At 40.9% G+C, this 12,162-nt stretch overlaps 1 protein-coding gene across 9 annotated transcripts in view; it reads right to left on the reverse strand.

Annotated features, from left to right (window-relative positions):
- Positions 1 to 12,162, reverse strand: part of HERC1 (HECT and RLD domain containing E3 ubiquitin protein ligase family member 1) — a 139,403-nt gene that overhangs the window by 70,498 nt on the left and 56,743 nt on the right. For 8 of the 9 annotated variants that reach the window (XM_063449409.1, XM_063449414.1, XM_063449412.1 and 5 more), the window contains exons 24-33: positions 10,492 to 10,816; positions 10,254 to 10,374; positions 9,117 to 9,165; positions 8,024 to 8,274; positions 6,707 to 6,925; positions 5,774 to 5,894; positions 5,325 to 5,562; positions 4,812 to 4,987; positions 2,019 to 2,174; positions 333 to 439 (exon numbers count right to left, since the gene is read on the reverse strand). In XM_063449409.1, coding sequence (XP_063305479.1) covers positions 333 to 439; positions 2,019 to 2,174; positions 4,812 to 4,987; positions 5,325 to 5,562; positions 5,774 to 5,894; positions 6,707 to 6,925; positions 8,024 to 8,274; positions 9,117 to 9,165; positions 10,254 to 10,374; positions 10,492 to 10,816 — 1,763 coding nt within the window. The remainder of the gene's footprint in view (positions 1 to 332; positions 440 to 2,018; positions 2,175 to 4,811; positions 4,988 to 5,324; positions 5,563 to 5,773; positions 5,895 to 6,706; positions 6,926 to 8,023; positions 8,275 to 9,116; positions 9,166 to 10,253; positions 10,375 to 10,491; positions 10,817 to 12,162) is intronic. The other variant, XM_063449413.1, reaches the window with a different exon arrangement.

Raw genomic sequence — 12,162 nt, forward strand, 5'->3', positions numbered from 1 at the left:
TTGACAAACAATAGTGGAACTGTATCCAAAGCGTTCTTGCACCATAACCCCCTACAATAAGATATATGGACTACAATGTCCTATTCACAGTCTGTTGCTTGAGAATAAATTGCTGGTGCTATGCACAGGGTGCTGCTATACACTATTCTAAGAACCAAAGAATACAGCTTGTTTTTTAGTTCACAATGTTTGTTCAATATTGGTAAAGAACACAAGTACAAATTATGACAATGAGGTGGACTAAATGCAAAGTTTGTATATTTTTATAGGATGATGACCCCCTTTGCACATAAACAAACATTGAAAGTACTCTTTTCTGTTGCTCGTCATACCTGGGCCATCTGGTCATCTTCCACACTGGATTCACAAGCAGGCAGCACAGCTTCCAGTACGTGCAGAGCCAGAAGTCTTGTCCTAAGGTTTCCCACCAGTGGAACACCTGCACAAAAAAGCAGCATTGGCAAACACACACGTTTATCATGATTAGTTTAGTTATATGGTCCCAACATATTCCGTAGCGTGATACCAAGTTAAACATCAAAATCTTTCTTCAAAGGTTTGTTTGTGTGGCTTCACTCAATAAGAGAGCCAAGAGCGTGTTCATTACATTACAATTGCAATTAATGCAATATACCTTATTATGCTCATTAAGTAACAGCTAACTACCTAGAGGCTTATTTAGAATTGTATTAGTGAGGCATTTATATAAAAGGGAGGGGAATTTAAAATAAAATATAACGTCCTTCACTCTAGCAGCAGGAAGAACTAGTCGAACACTGACAATGTACAGATTGACTCTATGAATAGACAAGGCTGGGGCTGCTCCTGAAGCTTTTCGGTTTGGACTGACCAAGATGACAAGGAGGGGTAAGCATTACTTTAGCATAAAAGATCGCAACTATAGCGGGATTATGGGATATGTGGTTGAGCCTATAGCAGTAGTTCCATTCATGATATAGGATGAGTGGAGCTGCTGAATAAGCTGAAAGCAGTCATACTGCTGCTGTTATCAATTTAATGACCGCTCAGTTCACAGTCCTGGGAACAGCACGTTGTACAGAGTTCACGCAAGTTATCATTGGCGCATGTGCACAGCCTGTGCTTGAGTTCATCACATCCTGCAAGGTGAGGTAGGGATTTCTATGGGACAAAAGAGGGAGTATGGGTTACATCTCTGCCATCTGAAATGGGGATGCTTATAGATGCAGTGAGTTTTGCTAATTGCTGAAGTTCTAAGCAACTATGTGCAAGGACACAGAGACAGACTTCTTGCATCAGAAATCTATGCAATGATGTGTTATGCTGCTTGGTGTGTCCCTTTAAATGCCTTAAACCGACGTAGCAAAAAGCAAAGGTCAGTTAAATATTGGTCACTAAAGGACATTTGGCGATTTATTAAATATAGAAACATAGAATGTGACGGCAGTTAAGAACCATTCGGCCCATCTAGTCTGCCCAGTTTTCTAAATACTTTCATTAGTCCCTGGCCTTATCTTATAGTTAGGATAGCCTTATGCCTATCCCACGCATGCTTAAACTCCTTTACTGTGTTAACCTCTACCACTTCAGCTGGAAGGCTATTCCATGCATCCACTACCCTCTCAGTAAAGTAATACTTCCTGATATTTTTAAACCTTTGCCCCTCTAATTTAAGACTATGTCCTCTTGTTGTGGTAGTTTTTCTTCTTTTAAATATAGTCTCCTCCTTTACTGTGTTGATTCCCTTTATGTATTTAAATGTTTCTATCATATCCCCCCTGTCTCGTCTTTCCTCCAAGCTATACATGTTAAGATCCTTTAACCTTTCCTGGTAAGTTTTATTGACTAAATATCCCCTATAGCCAAACAGTGGAGTTTGTGAATTTTACCATGTCTACTTTGAACTAAATGTTGCTATTCTGTTTTTTCTGTTTAACTATTCACAGATATCAGGAGATGCTGACATGCTAAAATCCACAAGTGCACTGCACAATTTTGAATTTAAAAAGACTCATTGAGACCCGCAAGAATTGTCTTACCGGAACTGCACTTCTGGGACGCAATGTTCAGCAGAACCTCCGTCCATTTAGGAGATGCCATTTTGGACTGGATAGCTTTGGAAGACACTACTCTTCGCAGGAAGACCAGGAAGTCCCCCAGGTGAAGCTCGGCTGTGCGCTGTTTCCTGAGTGTAGCTACAGAAGAAAGCTTTCATTACACTGGGGCAACATTTAGGTAACTCAGAAAGAACTGTCCATGGCATTTTGTTTACAGTAAACATGGCAGTAGGTGTCATTTTCTACACTTATGTAATGAGGTGCACATGGATAAAGTAGATATGAAAACAGATCATTAGAAGTTTCTTGTGAAAGAGCCTCCCCTCCCCAATCATGACACAGTCAGGATTATTCACTAGTGTTAGAATTACAAGGATTTCAAAATGAAATTAAACTGAATTTCACATTTTAGACCACAATAGACAAACCGTAAACATTCTCTAAATTGTGTTCCTGTGTTCAATTCCTATTTAGTAAATAACTCTGTCTTCCAATAATTTGTGTGGCCATTACGAGAAGAGACATGTAGCTTATATGTTACTCTTAAAAAAGGGAAACCAATAGTGCATCTTTACAGAATGGTTAGACTGTCCCCTAGAAGTTTGATTTACAGAATTTTTTAATTTTGATTTCGGCGAGTATTAATCCTTAATTTGTCAATGAAACACTTATTTTTGTGGACCTCTAATCTTTCCTGGAATTTCCCATTTTACACCTTTTTTTTTCCCTATTGCATATCAGTATGCGTTTCAATTTTAAAAGCATTAGCCAAAAACACATAACACTTTAGTCCATTTTATAACAACACTGTGATCATTATTATTTTTATATAGCGCCAACAAATTCCATAGTGCTTTACAATTGGTGGACTAACAAACATGTAATTGTAACCAGACAAGTTTGACGTACGGGTTTAGAGGGCCCTGCTCAATGAGCTTACATGCTAGACGGAGTCGGGTAAAGTAACACAAAAGGTAAGGATAGTATTAGGGAAGTAAATTGGAGCATTGAACAGCCATGGAATTCAAAGTAAACACAGCAGTGTACCCCCACACTCTAGCTTCAGAGAGACTTAGTATTAGGTTAGATGAGCCTAACTTCTTTAGAATGCCTGCTTGCAAGGTGCAGTTGAAAGTAACTTCTAATACTCTTAGCCAGACATCCCTCTAATGCAGGGGTTCTCAACCTTGTCCTCAAGGACCCCCTACCAGTCCAGGGTTTAGGGATTAATTGGCTGTGTCTAAAGTGTTTAGAGGGAAAAAAAAACACACCTTAGAGTCTAAGGTGTTTTTATTCCCTTTTTCTAAACACCTTAGACACACCCAGGTAATCCCCAAATCCTGGACTGATAGGGGGTCCTGAGGACTGGGTTGAGAACCCCTGCTCTAATGCTACACCAATCCTACCCCATAGCACTAACCCTAAACCAATGTCTCCCTAATCTCTAACATTTACCTTAATACCTTAGAGCAGGGGTTCCCAACCCAGAACTCAAGTACCCAAGATTTAGTGATTACTTAGTTGAGTTTAAGGTGTTTTTAGAAAGAAACAGAAAAAAAAAAAACACTTTGGACACAACAGGGTAATCCCGAAATCCTGGACTGGTTGGGAGTACTTGAGGACTGGGTTGGGAACCCCTGCCTTTGAGTAGCCCTAAATGGCCAACAATGCCCAATTCTTAACCCTGAAACTTCTCTAACCTTAGAGGCATCTTTTTAACGAACTGTTCTTTGTAAGGATGCAAAGTTTTGTTTTTTTCTCCCAAAACTTCTGCCTCACAACTGGGATGTCAGAAATAAGTCGATTTATTCAAGAGATTTCAGACAAAACTATTTAAAGTTGATATTTTAAATGTACAAGCCAGCTTAGCTCCTCTATTTTTTTTAAATAATCTTGAATAAGAACATGCGCATAGGACAGGGGTAGGCAACCTACGGCACATGTGCCATGCACGGCACTCAAAGTGTCTTTGCAAGGCACTCATGGCTGCTAGAGCTAAACAGGCCCTGGCCTATCAGGAGTCCCAGTGAAACTTCAGATATCTGCTAATACGAAAAGGTGGTGAAGGACAATCCTCAATTTATGCATTGCAGCACGTAGAAGAAGTGACCTCAGATCACTTCCTCCCAGCACTTGTGAATGGGAATCCACACTGTAGTAGAGCAGCCCACAGCAGATATTGCAGCTCCTGCCCTTCACCTGTACCTGGCCAGCCTGGTCCCCACTGGAACCCAGGGAAGCCACCCACACTGCTAGATATACACAGAGCTGCAGAATAAGCCTCCCCTCATACAAATAATGCGAACAGCCCACAAACAAACACACACACAATCCGCACAAACGTAACCCGATAACAATCCACATACATGCACACAACCCCACATGCAGCCTCTCACATGCAATACCCCAAACAGCCCCCACACATACACACACTACCAAACACACAGTGTGACATATCCATCCACACACACAATTCCACAAGCAGCCATCATACACAGCCCACATTCATAGGTATCATACACGATACCACAAACTACTCCTGAACCTATACAATATAATAGCTCATATACGCACAAATTCAAAGATACAAAGCAATTACAATATAAATAACACAAGCAGAATACGGCAGCATACAGACCTCAATTTTAAAAAAATAGGACCGGCACGCTACGGGACATCGCAATCCTATATCGGCACAGTGCTGCTAAAAGGTTGCCTACCCCTGGTATAGGATGTTGATGGTATGATATAAGACAGGTTGGATTATACTTTTACCTCTGAAATCCTTCTTTTCAATTTCTTCCATCAGTTCTGCCTTTTTTTCTTCTACTTCATCGTCAAAGGAAGCCATAAGCATTACCCCAGCCTGAGACAGAAGGTTCTTCAGCTGGCTGCAGAGAAGATCTAGCAGAGTCTGGACCACTTTGGGACTCAGCTTATCAGCATACGTCCTATCAGGTAAATGGGCACATAGCATTTTAAGCTCCAGTTTAACCTCCCCTTCCCCCCCAACCCCCCCCCCCCCCCCCACACACACACACACACAAGTCCATCTCTTCTAAGTTACACAAAAAAATCCAAAGATAATTATTTACACCTTAGAGTCCCTTTAGATCTTTATTGCAATAAGTAAGAAATGAATATACTAAGAAATTAAATAAATAAGAATAAGACTGAATAGATCTCAATTTGTCAGCCCATTTTTCATAACACGGTCATAAATGGCTGGGTCAAATCATTTTTACATCAACATCACAGTGTATATATATCGCGGATGCCGATGCTCACCCTGTAGTTATTGCAAGTATCTGGAGCAGCCTAGTGCTGGCTACTTTCAGAGCGGTGCCTAGCTGTGAGACCCCAGATTTGGGCAGCAGCTGAAGAGGCTGCCCCAGCATGGTGTCTGTTCCGCACAGCTGGGAAAGAACACTTAGCAGGCCGGTGGAGATTGCAAGAGAGACATCCACTGGTTGGTATCGCACACTGAGAGCAAAGACAGTCACAAGCAGGAGTCGCTGTTGAGCTTCTGGAAAAAACAAAAAAAAGACAGAAAAGTCTCAATTTAAAGGTTACAAATACAGGCAAAAAAAAAAAAAACACACATTATATTTTACATGTATGCTCCTTGGAAAGCAGATGACGCTCTGGCTTTCACAGACTAGGTGGCTGCATGAAAAGATCCAGGTTCTGGCAGGACAAAGGAGGAACACGGTAAAAACCCGTGAAGGTTTACTCACCCACATGGTGTTTGTTGGCCTGCAGAGCTCTGTCTAGCGTGGCAGAAAGCTGCTGGTAGATTTTGTGCACAGCCTTTTGGATCTCCGTCTGAATGCTTCGCTTCGATGCTCGAATACCATCCTGCAAGTAAAAACAAATGGTTCATGTGCCGTTTATTCAATGGACACACAGAGTTTTTTTTTTTTACCCAAGCATGGATGTTGTGATAATTATGCCTACAATTGATACTCCATCAACTCTCTCAACAAGGATACAATAGTCCATTCTTTCAGCAAGAATTCAATATTTTAGCATGTAAGCTCATTGGGCACGGCCCTCAACCCCTCTGTTCCTGTGTGCCCAACTTGTCTGGTTACAAATACGTGTGTGTGTGTGTTAGTCCACCCATTGTACAGGGCTACGGAATCTGTTGGCGCTTTATAAATAATAATATTCCAAATTGTCTAGCTTCAAGAAAGGACCTGGAATTGATGGCTGTACTACCACCATCACCACCAAATATTAAAGGTATAGGGTATGTGAGAATATTTGTTAGTTATAGTTAACCGATTGTAAAAATAGAACTACAAGTAATACAGAAGCAGAGGGAATTTTTTTCCTCAGTTTTAAATATAAATATGTTTCATTGTTGCACGCTGAAAGGAAGCCTTAAACTATTATCGCTTTATTTTCGGAGTATAATAAAGGAAAGGGCAAACAAAGCGGTCAGTGTAGCTTGAAAGGTGTTTGTCCGTTTTAGCGTTAAATTTTAAATTCCTGACAATTCTCCCTTTAATGTGGACGAGTGTCTTTAACACTGGATGGCACAATTATTACTAGGAAAGCTCAATCGATGAGAACGTTGTATTTTCAAGACTCTAAACTAATATATGTTCATATTTACGTACCGGTCTGTCTCAAGTCGCATTATTTTCCATGCAGAAAGCTTTTACCTGATAGTGATGTAGATGGACGCTCTCCCCTTTTGTACCAGCCTGACCAACTGTGCCAAGGCCAAAGCAGCCGGCCAGGAACTGGAGCCTGACTGAAGTGAGCAGCGAGGAAGACTGGAAGGATGCGGTAGGTTGGCGGCTGCCCAGATTTTGCGTATTTCCCTTTTCCTCCATTCCACACAACAGCACGAGAATCTGGTGCAAGGCTTCCAATCGCAGCTAACAAGAGGGGAAAAAAAGGATAGGTTAACACCACTTTCACTCACTCAAAGGGTTAAAATGCTGAAATGCTAATGAAGGAAGCCAACACTGTACATTACAAGGACGCTGCTTTGGAGACATAGGTGTTTATTCAAAAATCTGGGGATTGTGGAGAATTGACCCAAGAACTACAAATGTTAGGCCTGAATAATCAAGCTGGAAAAATAGCTGAGGACGGAATTTCTACAGCTCAGGTATTTTGGCTTGATATTTGCAATTCTCTTGTCAATTCTCCATAACTCGCAGTTTAGAGGCTAAACACCTAGCCTAAAATGCTGAATATGTAAAATATCAGGTAAATATAGATTGTGAGCTTTTTCAGTAAGTGGAAAAGGTTGGGACCAGATGGAATTAACAAATCTTGCAAGCTGCCCTAGGCTGCCCTTGTCTATTGGACCTGGATCCCTTTATATAGGTCTTACAGTGTGCTAAGATAATCAAAAACAAAGTTATTTGTTCTTTTAGTAAATCACTTTTTGACAACATTTTTAATATTGAGCAAGAGTAACATTCTTCATTAAAACACAAATTACAAGATCTTTACTACAATGGCCAGTGTTAGCAGTATATTTGAGGAACTCTGGGCACTAGCTCCAGACCCCCAAAGCACTTCAGCTTTCTGAAATGCTTGATGTGTTATGGGTATGTCCTCTTTTTTGCAGATTTCAATAAAAATTGGCACTTTTATAAATTAACCTTGTGACACCCCTCTGTCACTCAGACGATATGTCATGTTACTTCCTGATTGTCAGTGGAGCTAAACTCAAGAGGCAGGCAGCTGCCAAGAGCACCCGACTTATCGTTGAGCTGCATTGGGAAGTCTGTGATTGGACAGCCACAGAAAGTCTGGGAAGGATAAGTAGGGGAGGGCTTGCAAAGGTTGCAGACAAGCTAACTGCAGTTTTTGCAAGCTGTTCTTAGATATAACCACAATGAATGGTTAAATGCATGCATGTTTTAGTTGAGGGTAGATCTATTAAGCAGTGATTTTATTTTTCCATACAGGCATTGACATTTGCCTTTAAGGGACTACAATAGGATGCAGGTGAAGAATACCTCTGCACGAAGCTGATGCTGTTCCATAGCAATAATACAGGCTTGGGGAGAGGTAGACATGCCTTCTTCAGGCTCTTTGAACCCAGGGGAGCTACCCACATCTCCACTGACAAAACTGAGTGCGTTCTCAATAAGTGTGTGAACTCCAAGCGTTTTCCCATTCTCCACATCGGTCTCAAAGCCACACAGCCATTCTCGGCTGTGCTTTAAACGAGCCCAAGAGTCGCTGGCAGGGGGTTCCAATTGCGAGCCTGAAAGAAAAGGCATTATTGGTCAAAGAACTTTGATGCTTCACATATAGCTAGAATCCAGGCAGCTGCAGAACTCCGCATATAGGCAGAGTTGGACTTTATCTACACATATAACCCTAAATAAATCAATTGGGGAGGAGAAACGATTTTACCAGATTTGCCAGAATAACCTGGGGCAGTGCCAAATGAACATATGAAGCATGACTTTAGTTTTCTTTAATGTCTGAAGAATCCCAATAAACAATATATAGCCATCTCCCATGAAGAGGGCAGCAGCTTAATTACCAGGAGACAAATGGCCTTAACCATTCCATCACTGGATGGGTTTGGTTGCATATGGAGTGTATGATACAATGGGTGCCCCTACGTTGCAGTCCAAAAGCACAGTGAGCTCATACAATGAATGGCATTTAAAATGAAGGCAAGAGCCAGCTGGGGAATGCTGCATAAAGACAAGGAGAGAAGGGGAACATGCCATTAGGTACTTGCTTGGCGGTCTTCTTTTTCCTGGGGCTCAACAGGCCAATGGGGGGCAAGTGGACTACCAGTCAGAAATCAGAAGAGAAAACAAGAATTTTCAGACATACAGCTAAGGGAGCCACGATGTTTAAAGACAAAATGTAGTTTTGATCTGATTAGGAAGTGCTATGCATAATGTGGCAAAATCAAGTCCCTGTTAATTTAGTATCAAGAACCTGGTTATTAACGTTCTGCGTGTCTTTCATTTCCATCTCAAGACACCCAGACACTTTCATAACTAGTGAACCAGTAAGAGGTTGTAATGCATTTAAAGATAAAAACTATTTCCATACAGTAAACATGCTACACATGGCTTTGCGTACCTCGCTTCCTGTAGGACGCTAGGTCAGAGTCTGTATTTTGTCGGCCGCTCTGATAAAGAAGGTGACACAATGAAATATGAGAATTAGAAATGCTACAATGTTAGGGGATCAATCAAGGCCTAAATCAAAATAACTGAACATTGTGACAGGCACTCGTACAGTACTGAATTTAAAGAGGAACTGTTACTAAACACGGTCTCTAAATAAAACATTGAAAGTGATCTAGAACTTGCGTTAACCTTTCTTAAAAGGAGATGCTCTGTTTTATACTGAAGATCTATCAAACAACATCCTAATCGAGTTCAGACAAGGCAAAGTCAGGATAAACATCACAAATGAGGAGGATAAACAGAACCATTGTTTAATTTCTTCTCTGAATGCTTTCAATTCATAATCAATTATTATGATTACTAAGAGACCCTGTTCTTGGTTCCCATTAGAGATGAAAGTAGAAATACAGCAACGGTCAATAAAACTTCATTTAGTTTATTTTTATTTTTTATATGAACCTTTAAAACCACAGGTGAGTCAGAAACTCTCAAGCCATAAGCCTACTGAAATGGAATAAGCCTTGGGGGAGGAGGGTAATACTATGTTACATATGGTTATATGATAGTCTTTATTTGGGCTTAGAGATGAAAGCAGAAATTCTGTCAATTTCAAATAAAAGGTTGGGGTCTTTCTCAAGGCACATGATCAGCTTTAGGTATGACATTAGAATCAGTACATTAGAGATCTGTGCATAACAACTGTAGTGGCCAAAGTGGGACTTTTTACAGACCGATATATAATTAGATACATTTTATATTTCTTTTCTTTTTTTTACACCAAAAATTAAGAAACCGTTTAGAAGTGTGCAACATAATTGTGAAACAGAACCCATACTCTGCTGATGTGCCAGTCATTTAACATTAAAAGCTTTGCTAAACTATAATCTTTGCAGTCCCGATGCAAGAATATTTTAGGGATGTCACACGAGTCATTAAAAGCAGTGAAACACAATATATTCCTTTTTGTGCCCTGTCTCGAGAGAATGTACATTACTGCTGCTTCTTACACAGACACAAGCTACCATAAGTTGCCATCATTTGTGTGTCCTACTTCGCAACTAAGAAAGATTCAGTATTAATAACATACCAGCGTATAACCTTCCTCGTCTGATTCTGGTTGGGAGAGGTCGGATTCACTCCTGGATTTGATGAGCCTGTAGTTAGGGTGTGTGTGAACTGATCTCCTCTCTGCAGTTAGACTTTCACTCCTGTCGAGTACATTAGTAATAGATATTAGTTTTTGTTAGAACATTCTTGCTTCCTTGATTGGATTAAAACGTTGATGCGGTGTTCTGACACGTTGATGTTTATAGCGGGACTGATACCTTGTCATAGCAGCGGAGGCCTCACTGGAGCTCCCTGGTGGTGATTGCTGTTGCCCTTCCTCCATTGGCTTCTCTAGATGATCGATTACTGGACTGACCCCGAGCAGGAGGAGGGCACAGCGATGAATCACAGAGTTACAGGCTGCAGTGTACAAGTCCTGTCCCTCAGTCGGGTGCCCACTGTCCCTCCTTCCCTGCACAAGTTGCTGATGCTGCTCCTCTCCACGAGCCCCGGGTCCGGAGCCTACTTCTGAGCCCAGGCTCATCCTGTCCCGCTCCCGACTGCGCGCCACCTCGCGGGCTGATAGGAAACATTGAAATATTTCTGTAATGTGTAACACAAGAGAGACAGGAAAGGGGAGCTTAGGACAGGAGACTGTCAACATTGCTAAGGAGAGACATGATAAAGCAGTTGGAGTCTTGTTTTCCTGGCCTCTGAGGTTCTAAGTAAATCCAATATCCGTTTGCAGTAATGCTCACTTTGACTCTTTCCCGGGCAGGTATAGTAAAATTCTTAAAAAAAAACACAATAAAAAGTTAAGATAGACCGTAAGATTTCTAACATACCAAAGAGCAAGCATGTCAAACTTGTGGCTATATGCTTATGGATATATTCGGAAACATAGCTGGATGCCGCCTAGGGGCATTGATATCGGCATTGGAGGCAACTTTGGGGTTAAAACCACCATCACGATAGCTCAGTGTTTAGTTGGTGTATCCAACTTCCAAACCCTTTGTACATCAATATAAAGTGCAATTTGTGCAGTGAGTGGAAACAAACTCAAATTTTTTAGAGCTCTAAAACAATGTGAGTTTGTTTTCACTAACTGCACAAATGTTTTATCTTATTTACTTGCATGTATAACCCCAATTAATATTGAGGGGTAAGATCTGATTTATATACTTTTAGAGCACTGCACTCTAACAAATGTTTTGGAAGGTGGACACACCAACTAAACACAGAGCTATTGGTTTGGTGGTTTGGTATATGGTACAGTGGGATTTTGGAGTACCCACAGATTATATTCAGCAGCTTCACCGAAAGAAACACTACAAATAGAAGCACCACGTTATCCACATTTGTTGTTTTTTTTTCTTAAAACGTTGTGGTTAAACCGTTTGAGAACGGTTTAATCCCTTGTGATAAGAGTGCGCCCGGGGTCCTCCTGGCACCATAACAACTTAATTTAGATAAAGTTGTTATGGTGCCAAAACTATCCCTTTCACTGAAACTTGTAGTGCCTCCAGGAGGCACAAGGTGGCACCAAACACTCCCACCGTATGTATGCATTTATCCGAGTGTGCATGGAATGTCATGTGACTAGATTTAATGAAGACACTGAAGAACTGTATTACAACTACATCCACCATAGCTTTTCAAAGTCAAATTAAAAATGTAACCTAGTACCAACTCAAGTCCAATAATGTCTGACAAAATAGACTATTAACAGAAGGCCACTGTTCCAATCATGTGGATTCTTCCACAAACTACTTACATAAAATAATGTCGCTGTACATCTTCAACTGTGTTAAGTACGTTACACAGCCTTTTCCATACTTGTTTTTTGTTTTTGATTCAAAAGAAGGCAAAAAACCCAGTTTGACGTTTGACGCACTTTCCAATTATGCAACAAACTAAGAAAAAAATCTTTCTTGACCCCAGAATGGCAG

Source organism: Pelobates fuscus, chromosome 3, assembly GCF_036172605.1.
Source record: "Pelobates fuscus isolate aPelFus1 chromosome 3, aPelFus1.pri, whole genome shotgun sequence".
NCBI lineage: Eukaryota > Metazoa > Chordata > Amphibia > Anura > Pelobatidae > Pelobates > Pelobates fuscus.